The sequence below is a fragment of the Pseudonaja textilis genome, chromosome 4, assembly GCF_049901715.1.
Source record: "Pseudonaja textilis isolate UNSWEBS1 chromosome 4, rPseTex1.2, whole genome shotgun sequence".
In the NCBI taxonomy this organism is placed as follows: Eukaryota; Metazoa; Chordata; class Lepidosauria; order Squamata; family Elapidae; genus Pseudonaja; species Pseudonaja textilis.
Window position 1 is genome coordinate 35,598,467 of NC_141993.1, and position 16,670 is coordinate 35,615,136.

The 16,670-nt window shown below is 33.0% G+C and overlaps 1 protein-coding gene across 2 annotated transcripts in view; it reads left to right on the forward strand.

Annotated features, from left to right (window-relative positions):
• CHST15 (carbohydrate sulfotransferase 15) overlaps positions 1-13,887 on the forward strand; it is a 69,526-nt gene extending 55,639 nt beyond the window's left edge. For both annotated transcript variants that reach the window (XM_087932566.1, XM_026704931.2), the window contains exons 3-8: positions 8-347; positions 5,113-5,259; positions 8,565-8,721; positions 10,941-11,097; positions 11,753-11,900; positions 13,221-13,887. In XM_087932566.1, coding sequence (XP_087788692.1) covers positions 8-347; positions 5,113-5,259; positions 8,565-8,721; positions 10,941-11,097; positions 11,753-11,900; positions 13,221-13,411 — 1,140 coding nt within the window. In that variant the 3' untranslated portion in view covers positions 13,412-13,887. The remainder of the gene's footprint in view (positions 1-7; positions 348-5,112; positions 5,260-8,564; positions 8,722-10,940; positions 11,098-11,752; positions 11,901-13,220) is intronic.
• The last annotated feature ends 2,783 nt before the right edge of the window (positions 13,888-16,670 follow it).

The window sequence follows — 16,670 nt, forward strand, 5'->3', positions numbered from 1 at the left end:
GTTGCAGATGTTCTCAGTCATTCCCAACAAATTTCTCCCAAACAGCAAGAATCCTTGCTGGTATGAAGAATACAAAGGAAACAGTACTAGAAACCCTTATGCCACAAATTCCTATGCCTTGTATTCCAAACGTTTTCGTACAATATTTGACTATCTTCGAAAGGTATTTTGGAATCATTTATATCATTATGATGACAAATATTACCGGCTGCGTTGTCTTCCTCATTTTTATATCATTGGCCAACCAAAATGTGGAACAACAGATCTTTATGATAGGCTTAGAAGACACCCTGAAGTGAAATTTTCAGCAATTAAGGAGCCTCACTGGTGGACCCGAAAACGTTTTGGTGAGTAAACATGATGATCAGCAGTTTGCAGTTATATTAACTTAAATGAATGCTTAACAATCCTTAGGAAGCAGTATTCAGTAATTCTGAAGTTTCTCAAGTAGTAAACGAATCAGGGAAATAATCAAGAGATTTGACTTTATGTTCTGAATGTGTTTCAAGTTGCCTTAAAATCCTACCAGCTGGCATTTTCAGGGATAAGTGTATGGCATCAACAATATCATTACCTTGAATTATTTGCCCAGTGCAAAATGTGTTGATGTAAGCAACAGTCTTTGTCTTAGTTTAATGATTTTTACAAGGTGTGTATAGAGTAGCTTAATAAAAAATCTTAAAATATCATTTAAAACAGAACTTTCTGCTGTAAATTGCCATAATCTAGCTAAAATAGATTAAAATGGATGGCACTTAATGTTTATTTGGTGGTCATTATTTCAGACATTTATTTCAGTTTAGGGTAAAGCTGATAACGAAATGTGGTTCTCGTTATTCTTTCAGACAATACCCTTTCACTAACTTCTGTTGAATATGCATTGTATTCCAGAGTTTTAATTATATTTACACCTTCGAGTCCTCTAAGGAGCTCACACTCAGATTCTCTTTTATTTTATACATGCAACAATGCTTTGGGGTAGATTAAGCTGCAGGATGATGACTGCTCCAAGTTCACTAAATAAGCTTCATGGCTGAGTAGGGATTTTTTTGTCAATTGTCTTCCAGCACAAGTGAATAAACAGCTCTTTTAGCTCTTTAGCTATTGAAAGAAATGATTTGGCAGTAACACTGAACAATGAGATGGCCAAGTTTGCTAATGGTCCAATTATTCAAAGTAGTAAAAACGTAAATGAGATTAATGCTCCTCTGAGGGAATCTTTCCAAATAGGAGAAAATAGGCAATGCAGTGGCAAATGTGGTTTAGTGCAAGTAAAACAGAGTGCATCCTAAGTTTGCATAACCACGACTTTAGCACAAGGTCAGCCTTGGAAATATTATGTACAGTTGCAACCTGCATATTTCAAAAAAGGTATATCACAAAAGGGTAATCAAATTAATTATAGCATTGAGGTGATTCCTAAACGCATTTAAATTTTAAAAGGAAGAGTGAGAGGGACATGATAAGAGTAGATAAAAATGTTGTATGGTATGGAGAAAGTAAATAACTTCTTGTAATGGTGTTAGATTTCTGGAGGTAAGAGGCTGGGAATTTAGGAAATAACAATATTTTGCCTGAAAGAAGTGATGTAGTTATCATGCCTGACTGGGGAAAAGGACATTTGAGAAGCCAATAGACCACTTATTTTAATCTTTTGTTGATGTTCTATAAGCACAATTTGAGGAATTTACATTGTGGGTGCTTTTCTACTGCTGCCCAAATTGATGGTTAATCAATTTGGTGCTTTTCTACTGCTGCCCAAATTGATCTGTAGCCTGTATCCTTAAATGATTAGTTGCTGCCCAGCTGCAGAATTACGTTGCCAAAATAATATTATCAGATAGATAGGTCATCTAGTATGTGCTTTTTCATGTGTTTTGGAATGAGAAAAACACACGTAATCAGTTTTCTTCAGCAGCCTTTTTTTTTTTAACCTTTATACCTTTGGAAGGACCCTTGAAGTAATTTTCAGGTCTCAGAAAATCGCTGTATAAAAACTGCAAAAAATAAGAAATCTTCATGATACAATTTATTTCTGACTTAACATCATCCCCATTTTTAGCATATTTACAGCAACAGCAAACTGGCAGGCTGGCAACTGAGTCATGTCTTATAAAATTCTATCAGTTACAATTTCTTATGAACTCCTAGCAAGCTCTCAGAGAACCCCAGTTGAGAATGGCTGACCTCAGTGATTTAGCTGTAGAGTATTGTTTCATTAAATCTGGCTCTTCCCAATTTCTGCAACTAACATTTGGTGTTAGTTATCATCTGACAACGAACTATTTCAGAGACACAATGACAAGATGATTTTATATCTTCTTGTTTGAATGCAAATTTGGCAGAATGCATACACTGAAAGCAACTATAAGTCTTGTATATGAAACAAAGTTTATGATCACAAAAATATTTTGCAATAGTCATAGGAAATTCGAAGTGTCCCAATTTCCAGATTCAACTCAATTTTGGAATTACAATTCATGTGCCTTCAAGTTGGTGTTGATTGTTAATAACTACATAGTCTTTCTTCAGGATGATCTGTGCCCAACCTGCTCTTCAGATCTTCCAGTCATTATCATTTTAAAAATCCAACCACTTTGAGGCTGATCTTTTCTTTTTTCCTTCCACTTTTTCTACTATTTTATCTTATCCTACTATTTTTATACTATTTTTATTTTCTACTATTTTTATCTCTATCTATTTTATTATTTTTATCTTAGAACAAAAGCTCATGGAGTACTTTAGTAGCATAGTATCTAGGTATAGTAAATTAGAGACATTGAAGGAGCTGGATATTGGCATAATGTGACCAAGTATGATAATTTCAGCCTGGTTGTTTATACCTTCAGTGAGAACTTTTTATTGACTTAATTGTCTCTTATATATCTGCTTTTCCTTTCCCTGCTATCCCCATTCCCACAGCAATTTAACTTAAATGTGATTGTAACTTTTTTTAAACAAGATAACAACTACTGTAATAGAAACTATGGGGGAGAGCTGCTGTTTCAGCTATTAAAGATGCTGAGCTTGTCAGCTAGAAAGCTGATAGCCTGGGTTCAAGATCCAAGTGCTGTACGACGGGGTGAGCTCCTTTTACCTGCCCCAGGTCCTGCCCATACAGCAATTCGAAAACATGCAAATGTGAGTAGATAAATAGGTACCACTATGGTAGGAAGATAATAGGGTTATGTGCACCTCGGCATACAGTCATCCTGGCCACATGACCACAGAAAGGTCTTCAGATAACGCTGGCTCCCTTGACTAAGAAACAGAGCTGAGCATTGCCCCCTACAGTTGGACATGACTGGGCATGGGATACCTTTACCTTTAAGTTATCTTAGAACATAAACTCATGGAGTATTTTAGTAGCATAGTATCTAGATATAGTAAATTTCATAACATCAGGTAAAAAAATCAGAACTTTCATTTGCATCCCTATATATTGCATACAAGATTTGTTAGATGTTCTTTATAATCATGTTAAAGATTAGATTGCAATAATTTCTTATGTGGATTTGAAATTTGAAACTTCTGTATCAGGCAGATTGGTTTCCAGATTTCTGTATCTAGATATGCACAACACACTCTGACTTTTTATTACTTATCCCTATTATTTTACCATAAGACTCATGGTAATGTATAACTGACTTGCTATAGACAAAGACATGGCACTTGGAGACTAAAAATTAAATTCTCTGGGTTATCTGAGTCTAACAATTGGCAATAAAATTCAGGGGCACAGATGACATCATTTTGGCAATCAGTATCTCTGATTCTTTATTTTACTATTGATTTGGCCTTCTACAAGGTCAATTGACTTAAATAGTCAGGAGAGAGGCCAAGATTGCACAATTCCAGCTATGCAGGTGTGGTGCTGATGGAATTGGTAATTGTCTGACAGCAGCAGTGGCACCAGCCAGTGGGATCAAATATGATTCTGAGATTAGGCTTAGTCCAGAGTTGAGCTTTAATACTTGGCACCATTAGCTTCAAGCCTCAATACTGCAATCATCATATGTGCAAATACAAGTTGTAAGTTTCTGAGGCCATTGTGACTTTGAACTGTTGTTAATTGTTGAACTGTTGTTAACTTTGTCACGGACTGTTGTAATACAATCCATAGTCTATAGAGCTATTCAGATTAGATTTCTAGGCACCTAGAATTTAAGATGTCTGCATAGCTTACCACATGGATACGATTAAAGCCTGACCACTTCAAATAAATAATCCACTTTTAGCCAAAATTCACTGGGCTCCCTGGACATTCTAAAATATTTGTCTTGGATGGATTCCCTTGGTTTTTCCTCAAAAATCTTTCATTTCTTTGTTTTCTATTTATAATTCTGTAGTCATTGATTTTACAGTGACTCATCTGGACTTCTATAGCTAGGAATTACTTTTTGTTGTTGTTCATGACTTCCTTACATATCCTGCCCAATAAAACCATTGTTCCGAGAAAAAGCATCTTTTTACTAGATTATACTAATATAATACAGTATTTTATCAAATGTTTTTTGTAATTTGCCTTAGGCTTACTGGTTTGCTTTTATGGTATAATCTCCATTCTATTCCTATTAATAAGAAATATTTTGATAAAATCTAGGTAAAATTATAACATACTGGTGGAATTCTAATTAAACAGATAAAATAATAATAATTTAACCCATAAAACTTTTCCTGTTTGCTTTTTCTCGAATACATAAAATTTACAACATTTGCACTATATGCATTTCAGAAATAATCTACATTTGATGTATATTTTTCATTGAAAATTTTTATCCTGTTCAGTAGCCAAAAAGGCTTTCATAGTGTCTTATTGTTATTCTCAGGGTAACATGCCACATTAAAAATATGAGATATCAAAAATAGGTGGGAAAGGAGGAGAGGATTACAAGCAAATTCAGGTGCTAATTTTTTAAATTATTTGGAAACATTCCCCACCATTTTACACAGAAATTAGAATTGCATTTTAATGCAATCTTGCTATTAACCCAAAGTAATTGCATTCTTTGAACAATATCTTTTCTTGTTCCAAAATGTAAATCATTAGAAGTCTGTATTATATAATTGCTTATTTTTAAAAAATTACTTCTTTGTGCCTTTTATTTTCAGGGATAATTCGTTTGAGGGATGGATTTCATGATCGTTACCCTGTGAATGATTACCTAGATTTGTTTGATTTGGCTGCCCATCAGATTCAAAATGTGCTGCAGAGAGATTCTGAGAACAACTATGAAAAGAGGAGCAACATTATTATTGGTACAGAAACTGTCGCTTAGGATAGTTTTTCTCAATCTGGTGTTTTAGAATCTCTAATAGTAGCTATTTGAAGAATTTAAGTTTGAAAAAGGCTGATTTATAGAAATTGTATTTGCGGTGCTGGTATTGGTATGATTTATGGTTTCTGGTATTAAAGTGGGAAGTCAGACATTTTTAAATATTTTAGCAATAAATATCTGAAATACATACTAGATAACAAAATGTGGTGATGGCATTTTATTTCAACAAGTTCTGTTAGCAGAGAAAGGAATAGTTTTTTTTACAACAACCTAGAAGTAGCTTTAAATGCCATTGAAAGGATAAATTTTTTCCACCACTACAAATATCTAAATTCTTAACTATGATGCTGTTTAAATATTTGCAATGTTTATTTAAAACAATTATTTATAAACATACAGTATATATATTTTTGAGAAGTAAACATATTCACTTTTAGTAGACCATTCTCACTATGTCTTGATTGTCCTTGCAGTGATAAAACTTGTTAGAATATATACCTAATCTATTTAAAATATTCAAATAACATCATAAGATAGCTAGCAATAAACATGATAATAAAAAGCATGTATAATTAGAAGTAGTTGGCATAAGGTTTCATATCTATGTCTTCATTTCCCGGTAGATTCTAGATGGGTTTTTTTCCAGTCTATGCCCTATTCTAATATTCCGGCACAGAATGTTAAGGAAATTGTCTCCTGATTATCTTAATTGAGTCACCTAAATCTATATAAAAAGATTTACCTCTGTTTCAGCATTGTTGTTTTGAGACTAGCCCTAATTAGTTGCAACTGTGGAGTCAGCATGACAAAAACAAAGTCTACGCAGGCTCTGTGTACAAATAGCAAATAGCAATTACAACTCTTTCTAATTTGGAAATTAGAAATGCATTAAAAGAGGAAATCATCCTTTACTGAATGTCTTCTTCCTATGGTGTTGGAGACAAAGCCCTGAATTTCTACATAATTTTTGTTACATTTATAGATAGATAAATACATATACAGTTCTTTGAATGAAATATAGCATTTGTGCAGGACAGTAATTGTTTAATTGATACTCTGAGATAGAAAGATGCTTTAGAAACTCTAATGCAGGGCTGTCAAACTCATGGCCTGCAGGCTTGATGCGTCATGAGCTGGACAACCCCACTCAGTTTAGCAAATGGGAAAAAGTCCTAATACGTCACATAACGATGCCGTGATGACTCGAGTTTGATACACTTGTCCTAATGTAAAACAGCATTTAACATGATCTAATGCAGGTTTTCCAACCTTGACAACTTTAAGACATCTGAACTATGTTGGTTGGGAAGTTCTGGGAATTGAAATTCACACATTATCAAGGTTGGAATCCCTGATCTAATGGGTCTTGACTTCCTAACAAAAGCATTTAATCCTAGCTACACTGATGTGGAGTCTGTTATTTTTATAAACAAATGTTAAATGCTCTTCCTAGAGTTTGTTTCTCAAGGACAGATGAAACAATCTGTATTAGCATTAGATATGTCTTTTACATGAATATATTGATTCAGATTAATTATGAACATTATTATGAAACAGTTGGACCTCTGCTGCAGTTTTATAGAAATGAGCTTTTCTAAAAATGTTTACTTCAGCATGCATACTATATTAAACTTTTTATTAACTTGTTAAACGTGATTTATTTCATAATATATCCATACAATATGAAAATCGGAAGGTCATTTAGGGAACAGTGTTATTAAACTTTATATAATTAAAGCTGTAAACATTGCTCTAACTTTAACAGGCAGTGTAATTTTCCATTGAAAAATGCCTCTGAATCAAATGATTACTGAGTTATAATTATATTGTCGGATGAACCAATGGCTATTGCCTCAGTGCTATACAATACACAAAGTTCCAAGCATTCTAGATAGGATTTAGTAATTTAAGATCATTATAGCAATGAAGCATTTACCAGAAAGTTTATAATGGATTTTATATGGACAACCTAGAACTATTCTGTAATAAAAAGAAATAGTTTAACCATATGTTATACATTCTTAACTTCTATGAAAAATTTGTATCATTTTTACTGTGCAATTGTGATTTGATGTATCCATGCAGCAGTTAATTTATCTTATGTTGAATATGACCACTTTTCTTTTCATTTCTTTTCATCAACATTAATTCAAGTCCATAACAAGTAAGATTCTAAAACTTGTAGAACATGTACTTTTGAATGCCATTGCCAAGTTAATAAGTTTTGAAGAGCTGATTGCCAAATATGACAAAATAAACAATGGAAATCTACATATCAGCAATTATGGCAATTAAATGGACACAATAAATGACTAAATATGTCCACCATATTCATCTCATAGTGGACCTGCTATAATCTATATTTTAATAATGGAAATTCAATAAAAAAGATTGGACATGCCTAATAGATTGCTAAATTTTATTTCATTCATTTATGCAGCCTTAGTTTGCAAAGCTCCTCATCAATATACTGGGAAACTGACATGTTCCAGAATAATATTTTTTGGATACTGTATGTACTAAGAATTTGAGCACATAGCAAGTAGAGTTCATTGGAATTTACAGGAATCATATAAGTAATACACATCAATAATCATACTATTGTTTTTCAGAATGAGCAGTGTTTTATGAGGACCCAGATTGTTGTCGGTAATATGCTGACACTGTAAACTGCTTGGAGAGGGCTGTAAAGTGGTATATAAGTCTTAAGTGTTATTATACAGGTGTAGAAAATAACAAAGAGTAATCCATAGAAATTAAAAATTTGAAAGAAGGGAATGAAAACTACTAAATCTAGTTTATAAATATACTTTTTGAAACCTTTTTGTATTTGCAAATCATCCTCTATCTGCATCCATACATCACTTTATACATTGAGCTACATTATTTGTTTATATAAATATTCCTTAAAGTGTAAACATCTTTGAAACATACTCAAACATTGGGATTTATAAAATATAAATTTAACAATATCAAAAGAAAGTAGACTCAATATTTTAGAACGTTTTTTATGTAAAAGGAAATAGAATACACGGCTCATTCACATCAATATATATTATAGATAACGAAGTCTTTATGTTATCTTGTGTATATTTTTAAACTTGAACTTGTTACTTTCTACATGTTGAATTTTAGAACCAATTAATTCTATTCAGTTTCTGTGGTAGAAGTCAATGTACAACAAACACATGGATAATGGCAGATTTGAGATATATGATGTATAACAAATTTCTGTGTATGTCTCTCAAATTAAGGGTAACCATCTATAGATTTTGTCATTTCTAGGAGAGGCAAGTGCTTCAACAATGTGGGACAACAATGCTTGGATTTTCTTTTATGATAACAGTACAGAGGGGGAACCTCCATTCTTAATACCAGATTTTATTCATGCCTTCCAGCCAAATGCAAAGCTTATTGTTATGCTTAGAGATCCTGTTGAAAGGTGCGCATCCAATGTTTTCACTATTTCAAATGTTTTCTATTTTTTACATATTGTTGTAATTAATAGTTCACTGCATTGAGGATTTTTTTAAGATTAAAGAGTTTCAATTTTGCCTAGTCAGAGAGATGCAATTTTCAAATAAATGTCAGGTCTCCTGATTTGGTAAGAGAAATATTATGGTTGAAGTTTTCTCAGATATACTGTGTGTATGAGAGACCGAGTATCTATGTTTGTTGTCGGTGGTCATGATGGGAATTATTTTACCAGATTCATGCATTATTTGTCTTGATTTATTTTCCGAGATTGTGCCTTATTAACATTTTGATCTTCACCATATATGTCCATCCCATTTAATATTACACAAGATTCATTCTTTGTGCACATAAATATATATGATAACAGCTGCAATGATGCTGTTGATATTTTACCCATTTGTGTGCACCAAATGTGCAATACATGTACATGTGGTTGGACTTCATTCTGTATTTGTGGTAGCCATCTGACTTTTTCATACTCTTCTCTAAAAATGTCCCTGCAATTGAACAAAGAAGATGGTATTAGCTATTGCTTTGTACTAATATTACTTGTGTTAGGCATCTGTATTACTTTTTCTAGGTCTCTTTTAAAGTTGGAAGTGGCACATTTGATATAATTCTTTGTTTACCATCATTCTGGCTACAAGCTTGTTCAACACCTGGTTGGCTTAACCTCTCTACTACAACATCTGGAAAAAATGCTATCAGAAATAAGAAGTAGTTCAGAATATTAAACTTCATTTAATGAAAGCTATTCACAAAGAAGCCACAAATAAAATTCCAATAAGCAATGATTGCTTTTTAAAAGTTTATTGTATCATCATTGCTTTAAAATTAATTATTTTAAATAATAACATTTATGCAAATGTTATTGTAATAACTCCTGGGTAGACAAATAGTCTGCACATATATCTCTTAGTGGAATGGTTTGCATCCAACATTTTATATAAAGAAAAGAAATGTTATGCCAATTTAATATAGGATGTTCACATGACTCACTCTTAACCATACTAATTCATATAAGTCCTTAAGGCAGCATCTGATCTAGGACAACTGAATGAATGAAAACTAATTTGAGAATAAGATGATACGATTGGAAGAATTAGATTATTCACTTCCTTACACCCTCTTATTACCCTCATGGGCCCAGGGATATATGTGAAAATTAAAGTCGTGAAAGATGGTATGCTGCTTGTGTGATGGGTATTCTCTAGATTTTAATTTGTCTTTTAAAATGGACAGGTGCTAAAATTGGAGTTACTTCAACCTATGGTAGTTTCAGACTAAAAGTTCTTTCCTCTGGTTTAGGTATCTAGTTTGCCTATTTATATGGCAAAATAACTCATGCATGATTCAGTGGCGTATATAATATGAACAAGTCACTGGAGGAAACATAGCTTTTAAAATTATTTCTAAAATTATCTAGCTATGGAGAATCAAAGAAAATTATAAATGAAGTAATATTAAGTGGATCATCACTATACTAATTGATTTGGTGGTATAGAAGGCGGAGCTCCAAGAAAACTCTGCACAGTTTCATTATAGACAAAGCAATGTAGAATCAAGAACTGGGTACTTGCAATATAATATAGATTAGGGATCCCTGCCCCCCTGGGCCGTGGTCTCTACCAGGCTGTGGCTTATTCATAATTGGGTTGCGTGAGTGGGTGGCTGGAGCACCATGCTGCCAAGCCACAAAGGTTGGGGACTACTGATATATATCATTTAAAAAGAATGATGAGGTAAAAGATTAAACAGAATGACTAGAATTATTACACAGCAGCAATATAATGATTACCTCTTGAAGACTATTTTATTCATCTGCCATAAAAAAACAAGAGTAAAATACATTTGGAATGACTATTATGGTAATAAGGATTTGATTTGATGTTTGGAAAATGAATTCCACTATTGTTGGTGAATTGTAGTAGCTTGACAGTTTGTGTTAGTTTTGTCTGGAATGAGGATTACCTGATACTCTGAAACAGCAAGTAAATCAGAAAGAAGCTCTTTCCTTAGGATATCTAAGCCAAACAAAGTTCTGCTGCAAAAAACAAAATTTATGATATAAATAATATCATTTGTTTCTTTCCTGGACACTAGCTGTTGATTTATTATTTCTGTTAACTAGATGGCATGGTTTATAATTACAGTTCAATTATTTATGTATTTTTTCATTCATAGATTATATTCTGATTATCTCTACTTTGCAAGTGCTAATAAATCTGTAGAAGACTTCCATGAAAAAGTGGCTGAGTCATTACAACACTTTGAGAATTGCTTGACAGATTTCTCTTTGAGAGCCTGTGTGTACAACAACACCCTTAATAATGCCATGCCAGTATGTATATTTCATTTCACATTTTATATATTACTCTGAAGCCAAGTATTACCAGTTTTAGAATATGTAAGAACCAAGTACTTTATAAAATCCAGTAACTGAAATTGCATATGATTGTTTTTAAATAGAAATAACTGCATACGGGCAGCTAGACTAGAGATCTTTTCTCCAACATCTGGTTGTTGAGAGTAGTTTCTAAGAACATACATTTTGCAAGAATGAAATGTTGATTTAATTTGAATGCTATTAATTTCTTTTCCTTTTTAAAGTCCCCTCAAGAAGTTGTACATAAAAAAATGACACCAATTAGAGTGAGAAGGAAGATTGTTGGGAGCTCATCAAAAATAGAAATAAATTCATCTGTTATGTGTAATTTCTGCTGTAAATAATTTTAATTTTGTTTTTGTATAGTTCCATTAATTAAACAAATATTTTTTGGGAAAATTATATAACATGAATTCATGTGTTTTCTGTTGTTTATCCCCATTTCCCAACCTGACCCTTTTCCACATCCACCTGCCTAATCACTTCCTAATCAACCATTTCATTTCCCCTTGCATCTCCCACTCAGAATCTTCACTATGTGAATGTAATTATATCTGGAATAATTTACTGCAGCTCTTTCCCTCCCTCTCTCCCCACACCTCTCTCTCAGGTAAGACTTCAGGTTGGTCTATATGTTGTTTTCCTCCTTGACTGGCTGGCCATTTTCAATAAAGATCAAATATTAGTTCTCCGGTTGGAGGATCATGCATCCAATGTAAAATTAACTATGCACATGGTGTTCCAGTTTCTTGATTTAGGTATGAATTTTAATTAAGCATATCCATCATTGATTTATTGTGATTGTCTTGTGTTTTCTAAGGCTTCCTTTCCTCTGTACTATCTGTCTTCAGCACAGCTGCAGATAGAGTTTGCACCAAATAAATTCATTTTGGGAAGGTATTGGAAGCTGTCATATTTCTACAGCTCAAAGCTTTAAATATAATATTTTAAGTAGTTCATTTGCTATCTACTAGTCTATTCAATTCATGCATTCAGACTGTTATTTTGAACTAAGCGGCATTGTCAGCTTTACTTTAACTTAGTCTTTAAATTTCCTTGAATTTTATATGTACACTAATTTTTATTTCAATATAAACCAATTCCGATAACTTTCAGATATATTTGTCTTTGAAAGAAGAGTTTGTAGATAGATTTAAGAGAACGACATATAAAACAGCACCAATGTCTAAACAGAAATGGTCTTCTGTGAATCAACCCTTTGTGGATGGGAGCAATATGGCTTTTCTTATAAAAATTCACTTTGAGCCATGGTGGCACAGTATTGCAGGTTAATTCTGCTGACTGCTGGCTGATTGCCAGCAGTTGGCTTAGCCTTCCATCCTTCTGAGGTCAGTAAAATGAGGACCCAGATTGTTGGGGGCAATATGCTGACTCTCTAAACTGCTTAAAGAAGGCTGTAAAGCACTGTGAAGCAGTATTTTTAAAAAAACTATAAGTCTTTGAGAACAGAGATACATGAATAATCCTCCTGAGCCACTGAATATTAATATATAATGTTACAGATTGAAAAAAACTTTTTAACTTGTCAAGTACAAAAGTTCAGATGCACATGTAATGGTCCAATTAAACTGATTTATTGCTGATCATGCCTCTGCACAGGAATCTTCTCAACTAATGGTTAGCACCTGCTTGGGTTTAGATAAGGGTCAATGAAAACTGAAGGGAGTCCACTTATGACTATGTAGGGGTTCTAGATTGATCCCCAAGTTCTGCCATTCCTTCACTTACATAATTGTATTTAAATAATTTTAATTACATTTAACTTGGCTCATTTCTTTCCCCTGGCATTCAACCCTATTTAGAGTATAGCCTTTTGCCATATCACTTATGCCTGACTATATTTAACATCAATTATCTTTTTACCTAATTTAAGTAGAAAAGATGTGGATGTTACATCAAATAATACAAAAAAGCAAATGTCATTGTTTCTCATTAAGCCACCACATGTAACATTCAAAGGCTTACCTGTTTATTGATTGTTGTATGATTTGGAAAATGCTTAAGAAAATGAATAAGCAAAATTAGACATGATTATAAATATATAATTTTTATCATAGGTGCTCTAAGCGAAAAACAAGAAGCTCTAATTACTAAAAGTCCTGCATCAAACACTAGAAGACCTGAAGACCGGAATCTAGGTCCTATGTTGCCTGTCACAAAAGAAATATTGTGTGATTTCTATCAGCCTTTCAACAAAAAACTTGCTGAAGTTCTTTCTGATGAAGCTTTTTTATGGAAAAAGTCCTGATTTGACCATTTCAGAGCCCCACCACTGCAGTGCTTGGAAAGAAAAGGATATATTTTTAAAAATTTTGTTTTTCAGATGTAAATAATTGCCATTGTGAAGTCAGTAAATCTGCATTTTCATGTTTCTCTTACTTGCTATTATGCCATATTCTTTTCCACACTGGACCCTTTCAAGTGTATCATCCCCGGAACTTGAGTCAGCATGGGAATTCCTTATTGAGGAATGCTGGAATACAAACTGAATTTCCAAAGAGGAATATAATGATTTTTGCCATTTTTCCTCAACAAAAGAACAGTGTACAGATAAGTTTGGTTGAAGCAATCGTAAATCTTCTGGTTTTAAAATAACTGTATTACAATACAGAAATTAGAACTAGATACCTAAAATGCACATTTGTTCTCACTTTTAAGTATATCTTGCAGTATTTGGAAACTGTTTAAAATGGCTTTTTAACCATTAAAGTTAATTAATTTTAACCTAGTTGTTTGATTTTTACTTCGACACACTATATTTACTTTAAATGAGATGACTCCAAAATTAAAGAACTCACCCCCCCAAAGAATATTAGACAACAATAAATACAGTAACAACTAAATTGCCTTCATTACAATGTTCCCATGGTATCTAGGAGAACCATCTCATGTCATAGGTAAAATATTAGGAATAAATTGTTTCCCCTCCACGTAAATATAGTATTCTTCAGTAGGCAGACTGTGAAATTTACCAGAAACAATTAACTTCTGAAATATAATGAAGCAACTTGTTTAATGGAATGTTCTATTTAAATGGGCTCCTGGCACAATTATATTACAATTAGCAGCATGTCATTTTCTGAAGAATGTCCACTTTCAATCATTAAATCAAATAGTTTTGATGTGAGTTTATACAAAATCACTGGATTAAAGCCAGAACATTCTGGGTCAATTTACAATAAGATAGAATAAAAATATGTGAGTGTTTGTGTGGGGGAAGTGACAAAAATGATGTCTTTCAGCTGCTTATTTCAGTCTGTACTCAACATAGTACAAATCCAAAGCCTACGGAAAAGAGTGGGAATTTACTCTGAAAAGTCTTCAATACTGTCTCTGAGGAAATAGCTAAAATAATTAAAAATACAAACATAATTAAGTGTAGCAAGCCAAATTTTACCTGGTTAAGAAATATTGATTAAATTAATTCTGTGTTCGGGCCAAGAAGAGCTTTGCCTGATAGATTTTTGATCAGTTTAATTATTTGAAATCCTTTCCCCCTGCAACAGCAAAGCACAATAATAGTAATGAAAATATAGAAAGAAGGAAAAAATAATGGAATCTGGTAATTTAAAAAGGTAGCTCTTCAATATGTCATTATATTGATATTAGGGTATCATCATTAGATAAAATGTGGAAGAAACCCACAATATTTTTTTAATGTTGTGAAGTATCAGAATATTTTTAATGCGTTTTGTTACCTTTTTATTTTTTCTTACTCCAGTAGAATATAAATAGAAACTACCTAAAGAAATAACATTAGGACAATGTCCATCATTTTGTCCAATAGCACAGTTATTCTCCAAAACCTGAACAGAATGGAAATTTGATGTGATAGGAAAAACTTTAAAAGAAAAACCAAGATTGAAAATGGAGTCGCAACTGGCTTGGGAACACTGTTTGTGTGACAGTTACTTATTTATTCACTTTATACAAATCATCTAGTATAATCTTGGTGTTTTACTATTCCTTGATCTTCACACAACTACTAAAACAAAGACAATAGTACACAAATTATCTACTTCAGGGTGTGTTTTACTCAGCTAAACATGGTTTTCTTTCCTTCTGATAACCTTTGCTCTATTCCCCTATTTCTGACCCTTTTAATTATCTTTTCCACTTTCAAGTCCAGTAGTTCAAATATATATGTAACAATATAGACAGCTTGGGGTGAATCTCATGTGAGCTGATTAGAACATTTCTGTGCTATAAACAATTACCAGTAATTCTGGGATGCAAAGAGTTCCTTGTTTGATTCATATGCAGAAAAAATCATCTGAAACCACATGATCTGGGCTTGCTGTACAGTTATTTATATGAGACATGAAAATCTTGACAGATTGCCCAGTCTGAGAAAATGTAGAGGGAAAAACAAATCTCCGAAAAAGAGTATAAACCTAAAGGATAATGTGGACCGTGAAATTACTAGAATATAAAGGGGAACAATACTCCCCTTTATATCTCACCCATAGTAAGTTCATTTCACTTTTTTCAATTGTCATTTTTTCCAGCCTGTTCGACCATATCCTTGGTATTTGTAGCCTGTTTTTGTAGGTCTTGGAAGGTCTGGCTGATGAATACACTATTTGATTTATGGTTAGGTTCTGTATTTTCATTTTAGCTTGAACTTTGATTTGAAGAAGACTCCGTGTTCTGCTACTAATTGCCTGTTATAAATAGCCTGATCAAGGCTGCAGTTCCAAGGAAAAATATCTTACTGCCATTCCAGTGAACATATTGCTTAAAAAAGGTAGACTCACACTGATTGGCTGGAGACCTGTCATTAGAATCTCCTGGATGTGGCATACCATAATAGCGGCATACATCCACTTCATTGTCTCTTTCTGTCTCTTTTGTTATTTTTTCCCCTGGTGTAGCTTGTGAGAGCAAACAGTATTTCTGTCCCTTATACATCTTAACTTATCCTTTTTATTTGTTGATATGAATTGTTCATCCTCTACCATTTTAACTCTACCGGGTACATAGTTCTGAGTTCTTGTTACTTTCTTTGTTTGAGTTGTTGCTATGCTGGAATCAAAAGACTGAAACAAAGCCTGATTTCTGATTTCAGTACAGGTAGTCCTTTACTTATGACCACAATCCGGCCCAAAGTTTCTGTTGCTAGGTGAGACTGTTGTTAAGTTGCAATGTAGCATTTTAGTGCATTTCAATGACACACAGTAAAGAGCTCTTTTTTGAGCTGTTTTTGCCAAATACATATTTAGTTCTCAGTGCAATGGATAAAGCATCAAAATAAAATGATGCCCAGTTGTACCAGGTCTTCCTGCAACAATTCATTCTGCTAAAATATTCACAAATTCCATCTACTGTCAACAGCAAGGCAACTAAGAACATGTGAATACTTAAACATATGTATGCATGCGTGCCAATTCACACACTCAGCAGAATCCTCTATATGATTTTTTTAACTTATGTATTTTATTTAAATAAATGACTACATTCTGCTTATTTTATTCCCAGAAATAATGATAAATCCCACGTTCCATAGA